General features: G+C 37.0%; 1 protein-coding gene across 11 annotated transcripts in view; it reads right to left on the reverse strand.

Annotated features, from left to right (window-relative positions):
* rhea overlaps nt 1-26,351 on the reverse strand; it is an 83,612-nt gene that overhangs the window by 49,861 nt on the left and 7,400 nt on the right. For 10 of the 11 annotated variants that reach the window (XR_010370265.1, XR_008406010.2, XM_064436871.1 and 7 more), the window contains exons 2-21: nt 21,956-22,069; nt 21,309-21,427; nt 20,890-21,044; nt 20,498-20,653; nt 20,035-20,138; nt 19,494-19,635; nt 18,677-18,868; nt 18,025-18,103; nt 17,268-17,436; nt 15,800-15,972; nt 15,158-15,319; nt 14,307-14,398; nt 13,310-13,398; nt 11,167-11,286; nt 10,330-10,468; nt 9,623-9,749; nt 8,549-8,624; nt 7,914-8,015; nt 1,644-1,814; nt 596-791 (exon numbers count right to left, since the gene is read on the reverse strand). Coding sequence is in view for 9 of the 11 variants with exons in the window: in XM_064436871.1 (XP_064292941.1) it covers nt 596-791; nt 1,644-1,814; nt 7,914-8,015; nt 8,549-8,624; nt 9,623-9,749; nt 10,330-10,468; nt 11,167-11,286; nt 13,310-13,398; nt 14,307-14,398; nt 15,158-15,319; nt 15,800-15,972; nt 17,268-17,436; nt 18,025-18,103; nt 18,677-18,868; nt 19,494-19,635; nt 20,035-20,138; nt 20,498-20,653; nt 20,890-21,025 (2,425 nt within the window). In the remaining 2 variants the exon portion in view is untranslated. Of the gene's footprint in view, nt 1-595; nt 792-1,643; nt 1,815-7,913; nt 8,016-8,548; nt 8,625-9,622; nt 9,750-10,329; nt 10,469-11,166; nt 11,287-12,459; nt 12,477-13,309; nt 13,399-14,306; nt 14,399-15,157; nt 15,320-15,799; nt 15,973-17,267; nt 17,437-18,024; nt 18,104-18,676; nt 18,869-19,493; nt 19,636-20,034; nt 20,139-20,497; nt 20,654-20,889; nt 21,045-21,308; nt 21,428-21,955; nt 22,070-26,351 lie in introns of all 11 variants that reach the window. The other variant, XM_064436868.1, reaches the window with a different exon arrangement.

A 26,351-nucleotide genomic window follows, 5' to 3' on the forward strand; every position in this document is an offset into this window, starting at 1 on the left:
GACAAAATCACACAGATTGAACTAGCCCCAAAGTAACCTTGAGACTTGTTATGGGATACTAACTCAACGATAACGAAAAATATCATTTTCCATCATGACCCGACCGGGGATCGAACCCGGGACCTCTCGGTTCAGGGGCCAGCACTTTACCACTGCGCCATTGAGGTCGTAATATGGCGGTGTTGAGCCTAGAAAAGAGACATACTGCTTTGCTGTCGTTCCTCATGTACTATTAAGTTGCTTTAATTTACCTAAGAATCTAGACCAGAACATTACATTTCTGCTGAAAAGAGATATCTATATTAAAAGGCAGAGATGGATAAATTTAAAGCCAAAGACCAAGAAAAATAATTAAACGGTGGACGAGTGTAAACTAATTGAGATAGAATATATCTACACTATTTATCGGCCTTATCCGGCTAAATTCACACATAGTGGCAGATTGGGCCGAGCAAGTGATGACAGACAAAAGATGTCAGCGCTGTCTTATTCCTTCTCATGTATTACTAATATGTACATCTCTTTCTTATATGAGCGAAATGCAAAATATGACGGGGTCTATAGCTTTCTCTGTCTACAACATAAAAGTACTCACGGGCATCACAATGCGCCAGCAATCTCTCCAACTCGTGCGTCACTCTCTGCGCTGCAGCAGTCAGTTGTTCCAGGCCAACTTGATCGGGCGCCAGTTTCGCCGCCTCGACTAGTTTGTCGACCGCTTGAGCGACCTGTCGCGCGGCCGCCAACAGCTGTTCGCGGCACGCTGGGTTGTGGATCGTTGGAGCCACCACCTGGGGGGCAAATTTATCATCATGTCATATATTGCACATTGGATTAGTCAAAACAGATAAATAATACTTAAATAATATATAAGTCACTTATTTAATAAATCAAAATCAAATCATTTATTCAGAAATTAGGCCTTCACAGGCACTTTTTCACGTCATATTCTAAATTAAATTATGTTTACCAAAGCTACAAACTACTAGCATTTCGGAACGACCACTGCTGAGAAGAAATGCCGAAAGAAACTCATTCAAACAGTGTTGGTCCCTATTATGCCAGAAGGGCTTACCATTTTTTATATATAAATTTATTATATATAAATTAATATAAGTATATACGTACTAAAGATTTACAGTATATACTTATATTAATAAATAGACATAGGAATAGCATGACGATTTATAATCCAGTAGTGTACTATTTGTATCTGAAATTACGAGAAACAGTCTAATCCTCACCTTAGGATAAACTACCAATTGGCTAGTACACATACTGCAGTCGATGGAAGCCACTATTTTTGAGATATACTCTCTCAAATCTGAGCATTATCCCAGTTGCTCGCTCAGCCGTTGAGCGTCGGAGCCCAGACTCCGTTTTCCTACAATTTCGTCTCCGCTTCGCACGGTCGACAGATATGTCTATATTAATATACTATTGGCGGAAGTTTGGACTTCTTCAAATAATGAGAAACACACTTATTCTCACCTACGCACAACTAGAGACCAGCAGCCACAATTTTTGAAACAAATATACATACAGTAGAATTTTGAACTACTATAATTAACCTAGATACAAGTACCTAGTAGAATTATGAACTAATTGTTACTGAAATGATGAGAAACACAGCCCATCCTCACCTTAGCACAGGCGACCAGCTGGCTGGTGTTGAGGGCGCAGTTGGTGGCGCACGCGATGATGTTGTTCTGCAGCTGTTGGGAATCCTTGCATTGTCCAGCGACGTTCTTAGCCTTGAGCACTAAAGCTGCGGTGGTGTTCGCCACGGCCTTGGCCAGTGAGAGGAGGATGTCCTGGAGAGAGACATGTATGTCAATAACAATTATATACGTGGAAAGAGTAATCACTACATATAATAAAACAAAGTCGTTTCCCGCAGTCTGTCCCTATGTATGCTTAGATCTTGTAAAACTACGCAACGGATTTAGATGGTTTCGGATGGTTTCGTTTTTTTAAGCGGTGGTTCTTAGATATGTTTGATCAAAATCGGTTCAGCCGTTCAAAAGTTGTAGCGAAATGAATATTGAAAGTCGGAGGTTTTTTTAATTTGTCTAACAAATAAAATAGAGCAAGCGCATCGATCACCGCTGTCCCGCAACAACTGCTACACGAGAGGAGCATGACAGGAGCGTCGCCTTTCAACAAGTAGTACACTCGTTTCTTGAATGTTCCCATGTCTTCTTGGGAATACCGCCGCAGGTTGGCTCCACAGTTTGGTCGTACAGCCAACAGCACATCAAGTTACTCTGCATGAACCTCTATCGCGCCGTAATAGCAGCGATTTTGCAATGTATTTGGATAGGTCGATGTGTTGTTGAATGTACGAGACAGGAAATTTAATTTAAAGCGTCTTTCCTCTATACAACTGTAAACCGCATCAAATTCCATCTAGTAATTCTTGCATGGTACGCAAACAAACATAGAGACAGACGGATAGATAAAAATTCTTAACCTTACCCTAATTTAAGTAGCTATTTTCATGTGAAAATGAAATAAGGTCCAGATACAAATTAAAAGAGGCCGCTGTGGCTTCTTGGCAACACTGAATGATTCTTTTTCGTGTTGCAATGACAAAAAAATGTGCACTTTTAATAGGCAGACTTACTAGTCTAGGATAGCTCCATATAGGGATATACTACTGTATATCCCTATATGGAGCTATCCTTTTGACATCCTGGTACGCAAAATTAAAACTAAAGATAAACAGTCATATGAAAAACTATTTTAAACGATGTCTAATGTTAAACCCTACTTAAACACATTATCCGTCCATTTTTAGAATGCTTTTAATTGTCAGTTTCTTTCGTTCTTGGCGGATAATATTATTTCTTTGTTTAATATATTTTGATTATGGATATTGTTTAAAATCATTAAGCCATCATCATCTGCTGAGTTATATGCCCTCAGTGACCCACTGCTGGGTATAGCCTTCGTTCCGTCTACGTCAACCATCTCTAACCATCGATATTTAGTTGTTGCCAGCAATTTCTTTCATTAAGATTTTTATCCAAATCAAAATCAAAAATTTTTGTGCAAGTTTCCTCACGATGTTCTCCTTCACCGGAAGCAAGTATTTTTCCAAGTATAGTCTTTCCAGCTAGTCAAACCGGATGTGACGTCACGGATTCTAGAGTCAAAACCTTTTCTAATATACTTCAATGAAAACGAAAGAATTGTGAATCTCGTAATTAATAAAACTGATGAATTAAACTGACATTTTGATTATTTTATATGCATGCAGCCAATTGAGATTAAATAGTGATAGATGGAAGCATCTCCAGTTTATAGCCTTGACTGGTTGACTTTTCCAATCTGCGCGTCATCTAAAAATAGTTTATTTTATACTACCAAGCAAAAAATAAGGCTTGCGGGCCACCTGATGGTAAGTGGTCACCGCAGCCTACGGACGCTGCAACACCAGGGGTGCCACCCGCGCGTTTGCTGGCACATTCTATGTATTTTTTGCTACCGGAACAGCATTATCATTTTAAATTCTAATTCGTCATTTTTAATTCGTCCTCCTAATTTTTAATATATGTATAAGACCTATATTTGTTAATTGACGTCCTTGGAGAAAAACCGCTTCTTCTTCACCTGCGCTTTGGAAGCCGGCAGTAGACTTAGTTTAAGTAATTTTTGACGTCAATAAGTGAATACTAAATTGAATAAAGAATTTAGAATTTGAATTTAAATATCATTAAATTTCTACAAAACGTAATCATACTATACAGGGTTATATTAGTGCACCTCGTTATTTCTGTCACTACATTCACTTTCGTACAGTTAGTCGGAAATAAAACCAGATGTTTCTGAGAAGCAAATGTATTAACAAAAATAACTGGCAGTCCGATACAACCGTAACGTCTTGGGGTGAGTTGCACCAGACAACTTTGACGTTAATTGTAACATGCGCAGAAAAAAAAAATCAAAGTAATTTTGTCGAAACGACGGCGCAGGTTGGAGTTCACGTCAAAGTTGACTGGTGATCCTCGCTATTAAACAGATTATTTTTAAGGTGTGTGTTTTAGTGTACTAAGCGTCCGACAAAACGTATTCAATCTTAGACTATGTCTTTTTTTAACAAAGATAAAACATTGTATTTTAGAAGCCTATTTATGCATAAAACAAAATATTTATGACATGTCAAAAATTTCGGCTGAATTGTTTCCGCTAAAACAAGAACTACATTAACCGAAACCGAATGGTCAGCCAGCCACTGCACTATCTCCACACCGATCCAACAAAAGTAAACTAATACATTTTCTAATGTTATATGTGGCGTGTCAACACTGCCTACTCCACGAGATTGTAGCTTTTCCATAAAAACATACGAAGCAAAAATGTGTCAAAAAATGTTTTCATGAATAAGACAGTATATTAATAAACTTAAAAACAATAAACATTAACAAAATAAATTAATAGTGTCGAGTATTCGCTTTTTATACTATCGAAAAATATTGATTTTCATTGGAATTTGTAAAAATAAGCGAAAATAAAATAAAGACAAAAATAGTTTAATTCAGTGAAAAACAATAAAAAATAAAGCAAATACTCAATGAATAACAAAAATAAATTCACAAAATAATGGCACAATAGTCAGATCTGTTTAATGTCATGACTATAGTTAAAATAACAAAAGTTAGTTAGAAAACTAAACAACAAAAAACATATTTACAATATTAAAAATAAACCCAAAACCAACTTCACTTATATATAACAAAAAAAAAACAAAAAAAACATGGCGTATAAAAAAATTGCAACAATATTTTCGCTTTTTTTCTCCATGAGACGACTTTAATTGTTCATCTGTCCTGATAAATAATAAATTAATTTTGTATAATTGAGATTTATTTTCTGCAATTATGTACGTCCATGGAGTAAGAAAATCTTTTATATTTTAGGTATTATGGCAACCGGAAGGAACAACCATCATAATAAAAATATGAAAGGGTCTATTTTTTTTGTTTCTCTCAAAAAAACTAAAGCTTTTTGTAGAACAAATATTATTATAGTGTGATATTACTATAAACTACAAAAAACAAACTCTAAAACAAATAAGTAACACGCCCTTCCTTTTCAAATCCAAAAATAATACTGATAAATTTAGTACCATCCATAAATAGGATATTTTCACATAAAATTTTTAAACAAAATGTATAAGTCACCATTGTTATGGCAATGTTATAATAATTCTAAAATAAAGACTAGATTAGTGAAGCCTTGCCGTCCATGTTAATAAAAAAATAAAACTAGAAAATATCAACACAATAATATGGCTCACAGGAACATTCTAAAAAAAGTCTAAAGTTTCCATTAAAATAATATATAATTCGATACACTTTATATTAGTATCGTCATACTTTATAAAAAGTGAAAACTTCATAAATTTTTGCGCAAGGCAAAGCCAAGCGCAATAAAAAGGCACGTAAAAATCATTGCACACGTGTGTGTGTGTTTATCAATAAACTTCAAGTTACACACTTACCATGTATAATAAAGTAATTCATTCAGTCGTGAATCTTAAAATGGCAATACTGCGTAAATTATTTTTAAATGGTAACTTTAGCCTTTTTTACTTAAATAATGATTCTGTAACTCTAATCGTATAACTATTGTCATTTGTAGTCTTTTTCCTTCGTCTTTTTTAGTAAGATTATAAAATTAATTCAGCAAAGGAAAAAAGACAGTTGAGAAGACATATACAAATACATATATGTTTATATATAAACATTTATAGAAACTCTACATGAATTTAAAAGAACTAGAAATAAATTAAATATACTATATATACTTAATTATATATTTCGGTGGTGGTGTAATGGTTAAGACGCCTGTGAACCGAAAGGACCCAGGTTCGAATCCTACTCGCGGCACATGAGTTTGTATACCAATCTGACTACTATAGTAGTTTCATCGACCACTACTAGTACCCGGTGAACAAAAACATCGTGAGAAAACCTGGTTATGTCAACAAAGTCGTTATGTGTGCATTATTACACGTAATAACCACGTCCCTCGGCAATGAGGAATATAAGACCATGAAAAAGATATATTAGCGACCCGGCCCGGCTTCGCGCGGACTAATAAGACTATTTTGCATATATAAATAACGGTGAAAACTGCATCAAAATTCGTTAAGTGGTTTAAAAAGCTTAAAAACAGGTGCAGCGGGCGACTTTGTTTTATACTATTTAGCGATTACATGTATATATATTATATATATATACTTGTATATGTATAGAATTCGCTTGTTACATCGTCTTTAGCAATAAAAGATTTAGTTATAAAAATATTAGATTTGGAAGAAAGCGCTGTATATCTTCCATATGTATTGATTAATATATATAATTATATATATTTAAGTACATGATTGTTAAAACTACAATCCAACCTATATATCAATCTTAAATTATCAAATAACCTAAACCAATTATATACTATTACTACTGATACAGCTAGTAAAGGAAGAAATTCTTTGTATAGCACACTTCTACTGCACCGTTTCCACCTGACAAGATGACGTTCATTGAAAAGTGAGCTTCAAGGCGTCCACTGTAGACACATTTTACATTAACAACACGAGAGCTGACAGCGAACAGTCCACTAATTTGTTGTCAATGTAAAGTGTGTCTACAGGCGACGGTTCAAAGCTCACTTTTCAATGACTTCGTTCATATCATTTTCTCAAAGATAGTTTGTTAATACTTTGACAATCTCACCGCTTCACGTCACATCATATCGAAACACTTCTCATCTGTACTATTCCCTGCTCTTTCGCACACATCCTTCGCCATACAAGACTGCACCAACAACGCGATCAAAACGAAAATAAGCGACAAAAAGCACAATATATTCAACCAATTCTCCTTCCAAATATCTTTCAATTCCAATTCTAAACAAACGCAATTCGGGCAACACTTTTCGTCGGTTCGTGGACATCGACGCTTGCAAAAAGCGCAAAAACGCCTTATATATTTCGCTCCCGTAGACCTAAACGTAGGATTGTAGAAGATTCTAATCTCAGTTTTCCCCTTAATCTCCTTTTCGTTATTCAGTTTGACTGTGGTTTTCCTATCGCGCGATTCAGTGGTGTAATATTTCTCACTGCGTTTCAAGAACGATTCCAAATCATCTTTTTGCTTTTTGTTAATCTCGTGTTTAGCGAAACTCGCTTCGGCTTTCTCCATAAAAGTTTCAGTTGTCGTCAAAACTCTGTTATATTTATCTAGATTAATTAATTTCATGTTTAAAGCACCCGCTACTTTTACGTCCGGTCCAGTTTTAGTCACGTCATTCCTAATGCTGTGACATTCGATTTTTTTACCATTATATTTGTTGAATCTATCGTTGATATCGTTTTTGTCGTTGCCTTCGTTGCACAGGAAGAATCGTTCGCGTAACAAATCATTTTTAGATCTCCCGTCGAATTCCACATTCTCGTAATCATCATTAAAGTTAACATTGACATAATTGTGTTTAGAGAAATCTTTTTTGAAATCGAAAATCTTGTCCGATACTGTTTTAGGATACAATTTAGGCGTATTAATTTTATTCCTCTCATCGAGATAACCCTCGCAATTGCGCAAAATCGTTTCGAAATCGATCAATTTCGAATCATCATCAACTTTACCTTTACTGAATGTATTACAATAATCGACACTCCTATAATAATCGCTGTCAGACTCCTCCTGTATCACATCAAGCATGCCCCAGTCTCGACTGGTATCAACATCCTCATACAAACCATCGTCTTCATACTTGACCTCGCATTCCTCAGGTTTAACGTCTTCGAAATCCGAGTCAAACTTGTCCTTATCAAAGAAGACCTTGTAAAAATTGTCGTAGCAGTAATTAAGTCGTCGATATAGAGAAGATTTCCGTCGCTCGTTTACCTGTGTTTCCTTGTCCTGTTCGGTTTCCTTGCCGATCGTGTGGAGGACGCTTGTGGACGCTTCGCCGACACGAGAGGCGGCGTTCAGGAGGTTCTGGCGAGGCTGGAAGAACGAATGAATGAATATAATGAAGTATAGAGAGGAAATACTACTGGGCCAATTATAAATATACGGAATGGCCAGTAGTTTTGAGAAATTACTAGTATTATATAATATAACATTTGACATTAAAAGTGAGGTTTAAGTGAAGGTGAAGGTTTAATTTGTGAATTTATGATTTGATTTTGAATTTATATCAAACATATCAAACCGATTGAGTTAGCCAATGAATTAATATATTTAAAAAGTCTAGTAGTAAGACGCATGTCTCTTGTAAGGTCCCAGGCTCGAATCCTACGCGCCACATAAGTTTGTATACCAATCTGACTCATGTATAGCTTTCATAGGCCACAGTGAAAACCTAGATAAACAAAATCCTAATTGTTTATGACCAACCTTTCTGACTTACGTGTATTATACATGTACACTTTAAGAGTACCAAGGACATAAGGTACCATTCATCACCAAAAAAGAAAATATTCCAGTGGGAAATTCACGCGGGCGGATAAGAACTAGTTTATGATAAAAAAACTCACTTCCTTGGTCTCAGGCTCGGCGGCGCGCAGCAGATCACTGAAAGCACTGCATAGTCTCCTGGTCGCGTCCAACAACCTGCAAACGGCATCAATTTACATATACACATATTTGAACATATAATAGAATCCTACTATTCTACTAATGGTATTCAAGGATATTTCGTTCATTCCATTGAATATTTCATTGAAAAGACCTTAAAGGTGTAACGCCACGCATTATGACCTCTTTAGTCATATCGCGTGCGCGCTGGCATGATTTTTATTTCTTTCATTCTAAATTCAAAATTTTAAATTATTGTTCCACTCGATATTTTGAAATCACATTTTGACTCATTCATTACCATAACGATATCGGCACGTAGGTACCACAATACGGTGTAATAATGATAAAGTATATATGTAATATCTTAAATTATTTATAGACCCTTGAAGGGTAAGTGTTTTACTTATCAATTATACTATTATACAACTGTCTGCCTTTGCCTATTTCTACTCAACCTACCCTGAGATTACCCTACCACCTAACAAAGGTTATAAAATCGACCCAACGACGATTCAGAACCGAATTCTCTGGGAAAAGAGGGCCCTCTTTTCCCAGAGAATTCGGTTATTTATTAGCCAATAAAACTCTTTCTGCCGTCCTGAATTTTCTAACAAGTAAACATACAAGTTGTATACATTTTTCAACATTCACATACTAGTTGTTCGTCGTAAACTTAACACCTCGCGAACACAATACAAAATGGTATATATTTCAAAAACGACTTAACCGATTTTGTTGCCCTACGAACTTAAAAATTCTATTGACAGATCCTGCATACCTTTTAAATTTTATCAAAATCAGACCAGCGGTTCGAAAGTTATCGCTTTACAAACATACAAAAAAATGTATTTTTGCCCCAAGTTGACTTGTAATCTCGCTCGCTCGGTCAATTATATCCAATCGATTATAATGTTCAACACGTTGAAAAGGAGAGAAAAAGCGTGAAGAGGGAGACAAAGCGAGAGATTATCCACGCAACTATTACCAACAAAAGAGACAGATAGAGAGGGAGATATCTATATCAATCTGACCTGTCTCCGTTGTCGTCCTCCATGAGCGCGGCTATCATCTGCACGCCTTTGGTCATTTCGGGCAGGTTCGAGGTGATTGTAGTGATTGCTGCTCCTACTGCTGTATGGTCCACCTCTTCTGTCGGACCTGGGGTGAAACGATAAACCATATTAAATAAGATAAAAAAGATAACAAGTAGCCTATGTTTTAATCCAAGGTGTCAACAGCTACCTTGATACAATTTTTTATAAATATTGGCTCAGCCATTTGAGTGTGAATAAATAACAAACATACTCACAAACTTTTGCCTTTATAATATTCGTAGGAAGTGGAATGAGACAGAATTTTTAAAACTAAAGTATAGCTATATATGAAGCGGTGGTGGTGTAATAGTTAAGACGCCCGCCTGTGGATCGAAATCTCCCAGATTCGAATCCTACTCGTGCCACATGAGTTTGTATACCAATCTGACTCATGTATACTAGTTTTCATCGACCATCACTTGCTTCCGGTGAAGGAAAACATCGTGAGGAAACCTGCACACTGGTCGATTATATATAAACTTGTGTGTGAAATGGAGAAGGCAGTGGCGAACCACTCCATTAATTGTGCCAAGTGTTATCTTTCTTTCCACATATTGACCACGACCCTCAGCCATGAGGAAAACGACTATGAAACGGATGAATATGGATGGTATAATTCAGAATGAGTAAACAAAACAGCTTACCGGAAGTGAGAGTGACGACTTGCGCAGTGGCCGCGTTCATGGCGGCGATCTGTGAGGTCACGACCTGCTTGTTGGTGTCCATCGTCACCTGCTTCCACTTGATGGACGTCGCGTCTTGACCCAGGTCCGGGAGCGACGCCTGGGGACAAACAATGCTTTCAATGTTCAGTCAACATCACATCGTCCTACCCAAATTCATTGCAAACTCAAAGCGCCATAGAGGTTCACGCGGGGTAACTCGACGTGCTGTTGACTGTACGTCGGCTTGAAGACGAGATTAGACTACATAATACGGTAATACCTGCAAGTTTCCGATAGCTCTTGTTTTTCTCCACAGTAGGTATGTACCTAAACTAGTATAAGCTTTTACCTACAGTGTATACACCTGGTTCAGAGTAGGAGAGGCTGGTATCTGTCGTACAGGTTTTCCTAGTACAGACACCAGTCTCTCACATAGATCACTATTTTTGTAACTGCATGGTTCACTTTATTTCTTATTTTTTAAAATATGTAATTCTATGTGAGAGAAGAATGAATAAATGAATATATTAGGACAAATCACACGTATTGAGCTAGTGGGTTCGATCCCCGGTCGGGTCATGATGGAAAATGATCTTTTTCTGATTGGCCCGGGTCTTGGATGTTTATCTGTATATGTATTTGTTATAAAATATAGTATCGTTGAGTTAGTATCCCATAACACAACTCTAGAACTTACTTTGGGGCTAGCTCAATCTGTGTGATTTGTCCTAATATATTTATATTTTATAGTTTCGGAGGGCATTTAAGAGGGCGAAGCCGCGTGTAAACACCTAATTGTTTAAAAACTCGAGTTACCCTGGCCAGCGTCTCCTCGCTCCGCTTGATGACCTCCCGGCCGCTGGTGATGGTGGTCAGCAGCGCTCGCTGCGGCTCCGTGAGGACCGACGTCACTTTGGTCTGTTGGACTTGCGACGCCTGTGTATTGATCATGTAGTTATAGAAAGATAAAACGTTTATGCCATCAAAAACACGCTGTGAAAACACCAAGTTCCGCAGCTCAGCTTTTCTACCGTAAAAAGTTGTGAGCTCCATGTAATACCAAGTGGGTTAATTTATTTAGTCCCTACTTAAGGGACCTTCTGTCTTAAGTTAGTACGTTAATTATTATCGTATCAATATTAAAGATCTTTTACGTTTTAAATAAATAGATAGACTTGGCCATCGCATGACAACACAATGACATCTGTCAGTGGACATATCCGGGGGCGCGGCAGTGCCCCCGCAAATCGAGCAAAGAATAGGCACGGCCGCACCATCCTTTCACACACAACCAAAGTCGGAGAAGAGAAGCACGGGACAGGGAAGGATGGGTTACAAAAAGAGATGGCCGTGCTTAACAGTGGGAATCAAAATCTAATTAAACTGTAGAAAAAACATTATAGTATAAGTTCTTAAATGGGAAATGATGAAGTGGTGGGTGAGTGCAGGATATGGCTACAAAGGAAGTAACAGATCGGTAACATCAGACAGGGAGAAGTGGTCCTCCACTGACATGCTGTACCGACCACACATATTGTGGGACAAGGGTAGGCTGATGATGATGATAGCTCTTTAAAAGCTAATAAAGTGAGATTTGTCAGGATTGTATAAGAGAAAGAGAGTGAGATGGAATAAATAATAGCTCAAAACTCCTGCTGTACGAGCTAGCATCGTACAGTGTGAGCATATTCACATCATTTAATATTCCTATTTAATTTTATATTCAGTTCGCAATCGTCGAGAGCGGGGCGCGTTACTCATTACATACTACATTTCATACGCCATCAAATTACCTGTTTACCAATTATGGAGTGTAACTATCCGAATATGTATATATTATATGCAATGTTTTATATATTTTTAATGTAATGTACAATTTAATTTCTTATCATTTGTAAATTCTATTTGTAGTTTAAAATTTGCATGCCTTGTCATAAGTTGGAATACATATACTATTGATTGATTGATATCAATCAATCAATGATTGATATAGTTTTATTATTTCAACAAATTTATCATTTAATCAGCCCGAACACCCGCTTTTTACTACGGAACCCTTCATTCTAACTACAAAATAATATATACAAATATATAACATTATGTACCTACACAGACCACATCGTAGACTGTCCGGTTGTTTTGTTAGTAGCATGGAACAAACAGACACATCAAGTTAGTTATGTTATAAGCGTTAATAGACACATCATTATACAGTCTGTAAGTGTACAAAACGAAACTTATTTTTTTTACAATTGCAATACCAAATTTTTAAGATTGGTTGATAAACACCTAGTGTTGCCAGCCATGAGGACACAGAGCCTTCATTTATTATATACTCTTTATAGACCAGAATATACATATTTTTTTTATAATTTCACAGATTAACACCTTGCGTATGAATTTTTATTCATGAAAACTAGTGTTAGACTAAGAGCACACACAATTATCTTAATTTCGACAAGTAGAGGCTCTCTATCAGGTCCATCCGGGGCACAAAAATTGGCGAGTACGTAATCGTATGGGAAAAGTTTAAAAACCAAGTAAAAATTTCTGATTTTGAATTTGAAATTTTATATTTTATAAGTGACATGATTTATCATTCAAAATCAGATGAGCGCAAGTATTTGCCGGACATTCATGACGTTTTTATAATTGGTCACTTTTGGAGCACATAAAAATTTTTACTTGATTTTTAAACTTTAGTAAAGACATATAGCAAGCAATTAAATCCAAAAGCCACATACATAATAACAACCAATAAAAAAATAGAAGTAGAATATTTTTAAACAGTGCTATACATATAGCTAGTATTTAATAAATGATTATAAGATATTTTAATTATTTATATATCAAGTTAAGCTGTTGTTAGTAGTAAATACAATATGTTTTATATTAAAATCAATATACAATTGGCTAAATAGCAAAAAAAAAAACAATAAAAACTGAAAAAATTACACACAGCGGGGGGCGTGTGGCCGGTGATGACTTGTCCGGAGACGGTCGTCTGCTGGGCGCCCGTCACGTGCGACAGCGCGAACGGCTTCGCGCCTACAGTGGAAGCGAGACAAAAAATAAATGTGGGAGAAGCGAAAAGACAATGTGGACAGAATTAATATAATGCTGTGCCGGGTGCATGGTATCGGCGTCGTCGGGTGTCGACGCGAATGACGGCACACTGCGTAGTCAGTGAGCATTTATTAAAACTAGAAAATGGAAGGTTGAGACGAACTGTTTGCCGATAGTGCAGAGCCAGCATTAGGATTTTACTAAGCAAAATTCTAAACAAGTGTTCCTTTGATAATCTTAAGGAAAAAAAGGTGTGTAAAACAACAGAAATGGTGCTCGATTAAATAACTTTACATATTTTTCTGATAAAAAAAGAAATAAATAAATAAACGCCTTGTTCTCCGTTTGACGACCTCCGTGGCTTAATGGTCATCATGCCGGACTGCTACAGTGGAGGTCCCGGGTTCGAATCCCGGTCAGGTCAACATGAAAAATGATCTTTTTCAGATTGACCTGGGTCTTGGATGTTTATCTATATATGTATATGTTATAGAATATAGTATCGTTGAGTTAGTATCCCATAACACAAGTTTCGAACTTACTTTGGGGCTAACTCAATCTGTGTCATTTGTCCCTATTTATTTATTATTTATTTATTTATTTATCCGTTTAAATAAATTACATATTTTTTAAATTTCAACGAAGACATATACGAAATAAAATCAATTTCCTTTAGAAACATCATATTATATAAACAAAACATTGTAATATAATCAACAATAAACGAAAAATGATAAAAAAAAACATAATAAAGACAAACATTGAATTTGTGTTTACAACTTATTTCGTTTAACATATAATACATCACAATGTCAAGTATGTGAAGAAGTATGTATGAGAATGTAATATATTTGAAGTGAGACATGATACAAATGAAGCAATATTCTCACCTTCAGCTCCCGGCCGGTGCACCGCGGGCTTAGCGACAGATTCCGTACTGACTTTGCCCGATTTGAACGTGTCGTGTTGGATTATGTTGGCTCTGAGGACAATTATAATAATTACATGTCAAAGTTTTGGTTTTGCCACAATGCTTTTAGCATTGAGTTCGCTGATCTAAACATATAATAAAACTGTAAGTGGGCTATATTTTGTTTTTTGAACAAAATTTTATGATGACGCTTTAAGTTATTAACGCACAATTTAATTTAGGAGTTATATGGTTTTAGTAAATGTGAAGACGAGACAATGTGACACAAAATAGACAGTGTGGTAAAAAGTAGACTTGAGTGTAGGTGATTTTTCACAATAATTTCACAGAATTTCAAGAAGTGGGCCCTCAGACCACACGCACATAACTTAGTATGTACGGAAGATCGTTATACACCCACTATAAACCTGATTATTACGTATGTATCCCATATTATCTCCTATGTACAGACAGACATCTGTCTGTACATAGGAAATGTTAAAAATAAATATAAGTGGTCGTTATGGGACTAATAGAAGCCAAAGCAATGTTATTTAGAATTTTGGTTAGTCTATTTGCCTGTATGTTTGTTCGCGCATCACTCGAAACACTGCTGAATGGAAATGCGGTTTTCACAGTTGTATAGTATATGGTCTAATTTAAAATCTGGTATAGGATGAAATACATATAATAAGACGTATCGCGATGAAATATATATAATATATATTTCATCGCGATACGTTGCTTAGAACCCGAGTTATTGACAACAATAAGCGCCGAGCAGACGCATGTAATGAGGTAATTAAAAAAGACAAGATTATCGAAACTCACCTAGATGGCGACACAGAGTCTTCCAACATAGCAGAGCCCTCATCGCCGTCGATGCCGAGGTGTTCCTTTGCTCGCTGTTTACGAACTATGATGTCGATGTAGCCCGCGATCACTTGCAGGATCTGTTCAGCTTCGGTGGTCTGGACGGAGTAGTATTGGTCGCTGGGGCAATAACATTAAGGTTAGAAATTAGTGAATTACTAACGGCTCGCTCGTTTAATACCATATGTTTGTTTGTTACCTCTTCACGCGTTATCCATTCAACCATCTTCTTGAAATTTCGCAAATATATAATTAAGAGTAGGATATAGCTTTTATCCCGGAATAAACTATTCTTCCCGTGGGAGTTACAAAATTATTAGGTATTTTAAAAGCGCTTTGGACATTTTATTTCAACTATCCCAATCCATTTCAATACGAAGGAAAAACTGTTCCCGAGGGCGTTTTAATAATAAATAATGTTCATTTTCAGACATTATAATTTCATTGCACATTTAAAATGTACACTTTACAAAACAACTGATTTTAATTTCAATACAAATACAAAAACAATCACAAAAAAATATGTCAAAACGAAAAAAAGAAAATGAAAGCGGACGAAGCCGCTGGCAAACAGCTAGTCTGAGATCAATTGGTGCCGACCTGTAGTCGCCGAAGTCCAAGGTGAAGGTGTTGGGGCTGGCGCACCAGCGGCGCACGGTGGTGAGCGGCCAGGTCTGCAGGATCTCCTTGGTCTTCTCGTCCAGGCGGAGCACAGAGTCCTTGGTCACGCCGAGTAAGCGGGGGACCAACTTGTTCTTGCCTTTCATTTTTTCCTGTGGAAACGTGTGAAATAATAAACTTTCGCGTTTCGAACACATCCTACTAATATTAAAGTGCGAAAGTTTGTGAGGATGTATGTTTGTTAAACTTTCATGCAAAATCTACTGGACGGATTGTTATAACATTCGGTTACACGGGTAGAGTATAACCTGGAATAACACATAACTTTTATTAAGAAATTTCCACGGAAGCGAAGCGAAGTAACTACATAAATTATATTAACGGGACTTAGCACGAACCTTTTTTATTCAATGTTGCTGACGTTTCACCGACCTTATTGTCTAGTTTTGTCCGTCGCGTGTTAGTTTAAGTCCCGTTAATATAATCTATGTAGTTTTGTGCGATGTGGTTGTCGTCGCGTGACTGTTGGGAGTAAATTTTAATATGTGTGGCTGTATGCAACAAATACCTTTGCCTGCATTAGGTTATGACATTAGTTTATTTTTGTCCATTAGTTTACAGCTTCAGTTTTTGCTTATCCGGTAGGTCTGTGTATGCAAATGCAATGCATTGTTTTCGTTTTTTTTTTACTGTGCAGTTCTAATAAATAGTTTAAATAGAAATCTTGTTTATTTCTAATTAATTAGTGACAACGCCGCACTGTGATTGGTCAGCTGCGTCTCACTGTGAATAGGTTCGATAGTGGGTACTTCTATCTTTTATAGGGTGTAAAATATTTATTTATTTACAATAGTGTTTAGATTGCTATTCTTTCTCTAATATTTCCCGGTTACAGAGGGAGTTATAACGCAGGGTGGGCGTTAAAACATTGCTATTATATTTGAAAGCAATTTCCATTACATTTATTGCAATTCGGAAATTCTATAATGAAGCTGTTCCCCTAGAGTTTGCTTTACAATTGTTTTATCTTCTAATATTCTGTACAAGCTGCTGTTTTGTGAATCTTCCTTTAATCAACTTACTTATTTGTTAGTGATGTGACTTTATCCGAGTACTTATACGTTCTGTTAATGGCTCATTTTAAATGATCATGCTGTGTAAACAAAATTTGGGCACTTTACTTGTTCAGTAATGTATAAATGTATATAGCTCTGAAGTATAAAAAAGAAATTTATATGTAATTTGTATGATTTTTGTATGTATTTTGTATGTAATTTGTATGTAATTTGTATGTAATTTGTATGTAATTTGTATGTAACTTGTAACTAATTTGTAAATAATTCGTATGTAATTTAAATGTAATTTGTCTGTATGTGTATCTTAATAAACAAATAAATAAATAGAAACATTTGTCTACGATGTTGTATGATTGGCATAGATGAGTGACCTTGACCAAGAAGAAGGCCACGCCGTAGGTCTTGAGGTCCCTGGCGCTCTTGGTGTACAGCACTTTGGCGTCGAGCTCACTGAGCCCCGCGTGCTTGCGGTGCTCCTTGAACACCTTCTTCTCTATGCCCTTCACCTTCACGTACGACGACGGCAGGAACTCCTTTAGGCTGGAGGGAGATACGTGATTGATGTTATATGTTCACTGAGGCGAGGGGTCCCCCGCCCTCAAAGACCAAGCATTTTGCTTTTTGAATAAAATAATTTGAAAGTGGACTGAGGCGAGAGGGAAGACCACTTTCTCAAAGACAAGTCTGTATTTTGCTTTTTAAATAAAATAATTTGAAAACAGTGTTCGTAACACACTCGATAAGATTTTATTTTTTGTGTTATGGCTCCATCGTTCTGCCAAAACGATGAATTTGCCAACGTCAAGGATGAGAAAAATTTAAGTCTTTTCATGTAAACAAATATGGCTGACTGACATTGATAGCGCGTTCTCTAATATATAGGTCAAAAGTTTTTGAGGATAAATATAGAAAATAAAAAGTTAGGTATGTATGTAAAGTCTGTCGGTATAGAGTAGAGAACTAAAATTTATTTCATAGTACTCGTTATTCCAAATCCAGTGCTCGTGATTGATTGATTGATTGATTGATAAACCACCAGTGTCGTCAGCCCTTAATTATTTTTTACCCTTTATAAACAGAATTAAGTGTTATGTTAGGTAGGAGATTGAATTGATTGAAATGACTCACTCAAGGAATCCGGGTGTATGTTTGTCTTCCTTGTGATCTCCGAACTGGATCTGGCATTGTATCCCAGCAAACTCGCAGGCTGGGGACAAATCGTGAGTTTTATAATATCATTTGTTAATCTACACACACCATGAACTTTATATTTGTCATAAAATTAAATTCTCCCTAAAAGAGACCCAAAATTTACTTTAAAATAGAAACAGATTTCCTAAAAGACACTCTGAATTTTCCCTAAAAAGAGCCTAAATTCGTCTAAAATAAGAGTCTTATCTCCCCCTACAATACAATCCCTTTCAAGTCTAAACGTCTAAATAAACAGAGCTAAATTCTATCTTAAAGTAAAACTTAATTTCCCTACTTAAATTCATACTAAAATCGTATTAAAGAGCCTAAATTCGTCCTAATAGAAGCCTAAATTCATACTAAAAGGAGCCTAAACTCGTCCTAAAAAGACAGACAGCGGCGGCGAGGCCGGACGTGGACAGTGGCATTATGTTGCACTGGACACGCATCCAGCTCGACAAGACATAAATATTAATTATCGTGTTTATTACTAATATATAATTTAAGTTTTTGTATTACTAACAGTATGAGCTATGCCTGAAATAAACGCATTATATTTTATTAATTGATTTAAAAAGAGTTTAGTCACCTTTGTCCTGCGTGACAGGATGCGTGCCATCCAAGATGGCGTCTCTAGCCTGCACATAGAGCAGGTTGAGCTGCACGGGGTCGCGCGAGTCCACGTTGCGGTCGGAGAAGAACAGCTTGCGGCGCAGCAGCAGCGTCTCCGACACGTCGATGCCTTGTTCGCGCAGGGTCTTGGCCGGCTCCACCCAGTTCACTGCGGGACATTACTAATATTCATTGTTGATCCTACACATCTATATACTTCTATACTATTATTATGAAAAGACGGTTGTGAGTTTGCATCTCCGAAACTGCCGAACCGATTTCAAAAATTATTTCACCATTGGAAAGGTACATCCTCGCGCGGCCGATCCTATTGTTGTTCAATTGTTTTAATTATATCAAGGAAAGAAGGGAACCTAAAGTATGTATTGTCTCGTTCTGTCAATGTGCGATTGAGAAAGTAGTTTTAACTTGATGAATAAGAGGTCAAGATAGCCACAAATCACAGTGACCCACCACGCGGACCTATTGCGGATTGGCGGGTTTTAACGACTGATTACAACCGAGTCCAAAAGCTTTATGTGCCTTCCGAAGCTCAAGATAATTTTGGTCACCCATCCAATGACCGACCATTGTGAGAGAGAGTCTTAATCGCCACTATCACAGGCAGAGCGCGCTAACCACTACGCCATTGGGTCCTCAAGACAAGATAGTAAGCGAAATATTTTAGACAGAGTGATGTTGTAATGAAAACGCTCAAAACAATGTACATATTTACCCGCGAATTGGTTTCAAAAAGTAACCAGCCCTGGCCCTATCACTTATAGTAAGTATACCTTCATCGTCAGTTCGGAGCTTCTTCCTCAGCTGGTCCATCTTGACGTCGCGCTCGCGGTCGTGGTGCCGCCGCTTGAGGGTCAGTGTACCGTAGTGCGGCTTGTCGCACGGGTCGCACTCCTCTTTCTGCTCTTCACGGACCTGACGGTGGAAAACGTGTAAAGTTTTTATTCACTTGCTGAAAAGAAAATCTATCGTGTAGAACAAGCTTCATTCATCACGATTATGAAGAGACCTAATGACAGGGTGACTTTTTGATCACTGGGGACATTTTGTCTATACGGCCAGTTCGTAATACTGAACTACTTTTCGTATGGAAGTATCCCCGAAATCGTGAAAAAAAAAATCTGGTGATCCATATAATTTGCTCAAGTATTTGATTTTGGATGGAATAGCAGATTAAAACAGTTATTAACCAAAATATATGAGAATCGAGCGGACCATTTCCCCCCTGGCGAAGTTCCACCATGATCGAGAACCTCACGCATGATAACATGGCAACAACGCCTACTATTATATACAATAAAACTATCTACTCACCAAGCCATACTCATCATAATTGGTGATGCCGATCTTGGTGCATATAACCACCATCAAATTCGCCACGATCTGGCTGTCGTCCACGAGTAGGGTCTTCACAGTACCTGGTGACAACATGTTGCAGTATTTATTTAAGTTATAGTATCTTTCTTTCTCTGTTTCTCCTGATGGTTAACTGGGAGCTTACTTTGCTTTCTGATTCTCAGCATCTATTAGACCAAGTTGTCTACTGAATAGATCTTTTAGACTACTGAAAAGACCTTCAGTCTACTGAGTAGACCAACATTTACTACTGAAAAGACCTTCAGTCTACTGAGTAGACCAACATTTACTACTGAAAAGACCTTCAGTCTACTGAGTAGACCAACATTTACTACTGAAAAGACCTTCAGTTCATTGAGTAGACCAACATTTTTAGATTACAGAAAATCCCAATATTGCCAAAAGAAGCTAAAAAACTCACCGTCCAACATCCTGACCCTGAGATTCCTGGTCTTTTTATTGTACTCTAGCACGTCTCCGTTCCTCAACATGTAGTAGTCCAAGCTGCGCGACGCTTCCAGCCATATTCCCTTCTTGTTGTCTTCTTCTGACGCGAGGAAGAGACCGTACTCTTTGGCTGTTGGGGAAAACATTATATCGAATAATCTATTCATTATGTCATTAAATTACGTAATTGTAAATATTTGTACATTTAGTAGTAGTTATAACACGTAAATATTTACAATTTCCATCCTGCCTTCCCTGAGGAAGGAAGGTTTAGGTATATTCATTTTGGATGTACCTGAGTACATCCAAAATGAATGTACCTAAACCTTCCTTAGGATTTACAAAAAATATACTGCAAATACTCACGCTCGCTAACGTTCGCCTCCAATATTTTCTCGCGTATGACTCGGCAAGCGTCGTACACTGTGGTCGACGGCTCGAACTGTATAGTCTTCACGACTTTCCCGCCGTCTAGCGAGATTTTCAAGGAGAGGGTCGCCATTTTCTTTAGCGAGTGGGCTCTGGAATATAAGCGAATGAGGCGATTTAAATTTTGCTTAAAGTCCAAAGCATTCAGAAGTTAGACTTTCACAGGCACTTTATCACGTCACATTTAAATTTTAAATTATATAGGTTATCTCAAAATTTCATTTGAAGAAAATTGAACCGACTCCCAACACAAAATCGTAAAATAATAAAGTAAGGGATGAGCAACCTACTGCTAGAGTGGAAGCTGCATGTTCGTTAGCCCACTCCACATGCCATAAACAGATGAAGAAGTGTACCTGTGTATAGTAGCAGTATGGTGCGGTCTGTCTTCTGGATCTAGGTCTAAGGAGTGCGCGCTAGCTCTGCGCCGCGGACGCTCCTGGCTAAACGAGCGGTGGCGTCTCCTTTCTGGGGTCTGTGACAAAGTATCTTATAAGACTTCGGTTTTTATGGTTTCAGATTATATACATATTTTTCTATGTATGTTATATGTACTTTATTTTCAATAGAACTTACGACAATGCCTGGTAATACCGGACCCGGAGGGAGTTTTGGGAGACGGAACTGAAACCACTCATCTTGTTCTTCCTTTTTTTTCGAAGCCTACTTGGAGTTGGCCGCTACGTCAACATTTACTGCTTAACCGGAGGAAATATGGCGCACTTTGTATTAACTTAAAATAAATTCTTTTTCCATATTCAGCGCCTATTAATACATTTCTAAATAGTACACAGTATTCTACTTAGGCCACAACAACACACGGTATAATGCCGGCTCGACACTTTCGTCGAACAGTTGGCCAAACTTTGGCGGATTCTTCGTTGCGGTAAAAAAACCTATCATAAAAATTACGCAATATTCGCGTCGTCATGTGTCTGAGTTCGGCGACAGCGTGGAGCTGGTATAAGACTTCGTGTAGATGCGACAAGGAATAAGCACTCACCGGTGTGTCGGCAATCAGTCGCCTCCAGTTGAACTGCAGCGCTCTCTCCACGCGCTCCCTGATGCCGCGTCACGTTGGCGACGGTGCTTGCGGTGTGATCGCGTCAATTGGTACCTGAGGAAGAAGAAAATTCATCATTATAATACAACTAGCGAGCGGTGCAATATTATGAATGTTATTATGAATTATTTGAAATTTTATGCTATATTCCATTGCAATTAGAATGCTGCCTGTGTGATGGGCACCTCATGCCTAGGGGCCTTCTTTAGATATTTTTGATTTATAAGTATTTATAAATTATTTTTAAGTTAGATAATTTTTAATTTAAATGTGTGTCTTTACTCTATCAATAAAAAGACCCCGTTACAAAATCTGTTGCGTACTTTTATAGATGTAAACATACACAGGGACAGAGTTTTTTTTTTGTTTTATACTATGTAATGATAAAACATGTTGCTCATATTCCCAGCTTACATCAACCCACTGCTGGGTATAGACCTCAGCCATTTCCTACGGTCCTGTCAGTCTCATCGCTTCCCCGTGACCCAAACAATGTCATCGACCAGAGGACTGGTGGTTTACCAAACGGTTTCGTGTCACGCGAAAACAAGTAGTTAAGTGAAATAAATACTGTGGCTAAAGAAAACCACGCAACTGTACTCGGGTGAGGAAGGCAAGAGTATTTGTAAATATTTAGACAGTAATCTATATAAGTATATTTCATAACTCAATGTGGATCGGTCGTAACCCGTCCGGAGCCCTACCACCTGCGACGCATACTATTTCAGTAGTTTTATATATACACTGCGCCTGCGTGACTGATCGCTGACAGAAACGTGCGTCCGAACTATTACAAAGTTTCGTAGTTCTAAAGGAAGATTTAGCAAACGACACTAGATCACAAAGTCGGCAACGCGCGTGCGACAAATTGTTGCAAGCGTCTCTTCCGGACCAAGACGCAATAATGAGCTGTGATAGCCAAAGTTGCATAGAGACAAATCTATCCAGAACCTAATATTACGATGGTCAAAGTTGCACAATTACTAATCTTTGAAATAGGATTCCAAATAACTTCCCAACCTATCTCATGATAGATAGATGAGCTAATTATTTTACCATTTACAAAGGACTCACAATGTTACAATGCAACAAAGTATTCAAACATAAATGAGCGCAAAACCAGACACATCGCTAATGCAATTTCCTTGTTTGGTTGATGGGCAGGATAGGCATTGTAAAACTAGACATACGTTGAGGGAAAAGATTGGCGCTCTGTCCAGTTTCTTTGCTTTCTTTTCTTGTGAGCTAAACGAAAGATATAACGATATTATTATTTCTGTTTGTTTTATTTATGGCATCCGCGGAAGACCAGCGCCGTGGCTCACACCACGGCATATGCTGAGCGGAGACCGTTTTGTCTCAAGCATTACATTTGTTTTTATTTGTACTGTGCTATATGTACTAATATGTTTGAGCAAATAAACGTTTTTTCTTTATTTCTTTCATATATCTGTCTGTTGCTGATCTTACAACGCATATACTCATCGACTACATCAAGCCAGCACTGCTTGGATTTGCCTTTTCTGCCAGGGGCAAGGCTACTTTCAGTATTTACCCGACTGAAAAGAAAGAGTTATATGTTTCGTGCGTATCTTGTATATATATATATACGTACTTATTTATAGCACAAAAGTCTTGAGTGATCGCTGACAGAATAGTACCATCGTAAATATTTTATTTTTGGCCAATGATTCACTCCACTCGAAGAAATACTAACCAGCCTGGTTATTTTTAAAACGTCAAGACAGGTAAATCTTTCAAAATGACATTCATCTATGTTGTAACCCGTGTAAACATTGTATAAATTAGTCACGTCTAGAGTTTTTAGTTTTAGATCGTTTGTCCACTTCATCCGTCTCGCCGGATCCGGCGTCCAATAAAAAACCGGACCGAAGTAGCGAGCAATATTACTATGAATATTTGTCCACGCTGTCAGTCAAGTGTGAAATGTATAGGCGGCTTCGTAAAGTTCCATGTTCGAATCCTACTCGTGGTACGAGTTTATATATAAATCTAACTCGTGTAAGTATAGTAATAGTTTGCTCTATATTTGCTTTCGATGAAGGAAAATATCGTAAGGAAACCTGTGCAATGGTCGATTATTTAGTTTACTGTATGTATGCGCCGATTAGATGGCACATGGCGCTATAGGTAGTAGTAAAAGTCATATCATATGCTTTAGGCGACTTGAATAAAACTTTAATACCAATGTTAGCAATAACCTTAATGTTTTTTAATTAAAATTTGTAATAAAATGTATGGACCGTAAAGTTTTAAATAATTTTCATAAGGCGGCTTCTTCGGTCCGGTTTGTCGGATGTCGGATCCGGCGATACGGTCGCCGTACAGTGGACAAATAGCTTTATTCGGCAAACAGCGCTGTTCCGTCCATTCATGAGTCCAACGTTCCAGATTTTATTTTTGGAACTCCGATTTCGACAAAATCCTCGTTTGTATTACCGTTTAAAACTATTCTACGTATCGCCATTAAGAGTTTGTGTATATTTACTTATTTATTAGCTACAACTACCGTTACAGTTAATGCGATAGTGTAGACTTAGCTAAGTAACAAAACTATTTATAGATAACAAATCACAAATAAGGTGACCTTTGTGAACTCTGATGAGAATTATGCACTCGCTCATGCACTATATTAATGATGCGAGTTATTGGCGTGACTGTAATTTTTGACAATAGATTATGATAAACGCCTATCCAAATGGCCAGAGTTTGCAATAGACAGAGACAAGTGGAAGAGAAAAAAGGTAAAGCCACCAACTACCTCTAAATACTACATTATATGTATTCATTTTTTTTTTTGCTGCGCCAACGCCTCTCTCTCATCTTTCATTACTCCCGCACTTAGGTTGACTGGAAGATATCGCATTGGCGATAAGTTCGCCTTTCTGTATTATTCTATACTTCATATTGGTGTAACAAAGAGTATAGTAGGCGGCCGGTTATAAAATCACAGCCGAATCTTCAAAATTTAAAGGTTTCTTTACAACCGGGAACATGCAGAGATTATAGAGAGAAAGATACAGTGTATTTAAATATAGGTAGACAGAACTGCGGGCGGCAGTAGGTAATGCTCAAACAAAACCACGTACCAGAACATATATCAAACAGTCAAGCAGTATAAACATCGGTCCGTAACCGGATTTTAATGGATCGGTATTTTATTTACACGATACACTTAACATTTTTAGAGTATGAAAATGTATACATTTCAATCAGTGAAAAATATGAATGTTTTAGTTTATAACTAAGCATTAAGTAAAAATCAACAAAATACACCCCAATTTAAATCAATATAATAGCGAGTAGATTTGCTTACTAAATTGTTATTGACTAATGTTGCTTTCAAAATTTACGGAAAGGCAATTTAAAAAATAATAATTCTGCCTACACATTTATAAAGCCTTGCATTGCTTATTAGAGGGGGTAATACCGGTAAATCCCCCTCTAATAATGCATGTGTATACGTAGTAAAATACAATAATTAACGACTCTAAATTCAAAATTAGGAATTCTACGATTTCCATAAACCTAAGGAATAAAACAAGTCAATCAAAATTAAACTTTCGGACCACCACAAGAGGTCCATTTCAATCTGTGTAAAGCTTTCCATCAAATTCGCTCATACTCATTAAAAAGCTCATAGCCATAACGGGTGAGAGTTATTGCGTGCATTTTTGCATACAAACTCGTTTTCGGCCTCCATAACGTCCGAGTTCGTGGGGTGGAGATTGTTGGAATGTTAATGTGCAATATGAGAGAAGAGGTTATTTGATTATCTGGACGACTTTATTACTTTTACTTACTTGAGAGCTATATTGACGTTTTAGTAGAGTTAGGGCTGAAAATCTTACTAATTTTCTAGGCGTCTAAACTTAACCAAATTTTGGTTAATATGCAGTTTGAACCATAATTACTATTACACAACTCTACAACAAAACTGTCCAATAACATCAAATATAAATTATTGGAACTAATTAATTGCACAATGAACTAATAAGTATTTCCTGCAAACTCCGTTATCAATACAAATATTTTCCGCTGCAATTAAATAATAAAGTATTTATCACAAGGATAATACGGGAAATATAATAAACCAATTATGATTTATAGAATGCTAACCGCTAATGTTAATTCATTTGCCGTAAATATAAAAATAACTTATAATAAAACATTATTTAAATTTAACTTCTCAATAGTATACTGTATTTGGTGTTACGAGTCTAATGCCACATGATCTCTTTGACGTAAATAAAAACTTGCAGCAAAAATGTAATTCCTATAAACATTTTGGTTTAAATTATGAACTTTGATTCTA

Source organism: Plodia interpunctella, chromosome 27 (genome assembly GCF_027563975.2).
Source record: "Plodia interpunctella isolate USDA-ARS_2022_Savannah chromosome 27, ilPloInte3.2, whole genome shotgun sequence".
In the NCBI taxonomy this organism is placed as follows: domain Eukaryota; kingdom Metazoa; phylum Arthropoda; class Insecta; order Lepidoptera; family Pyralidae; genus Plodia; species Plodia interpunctella.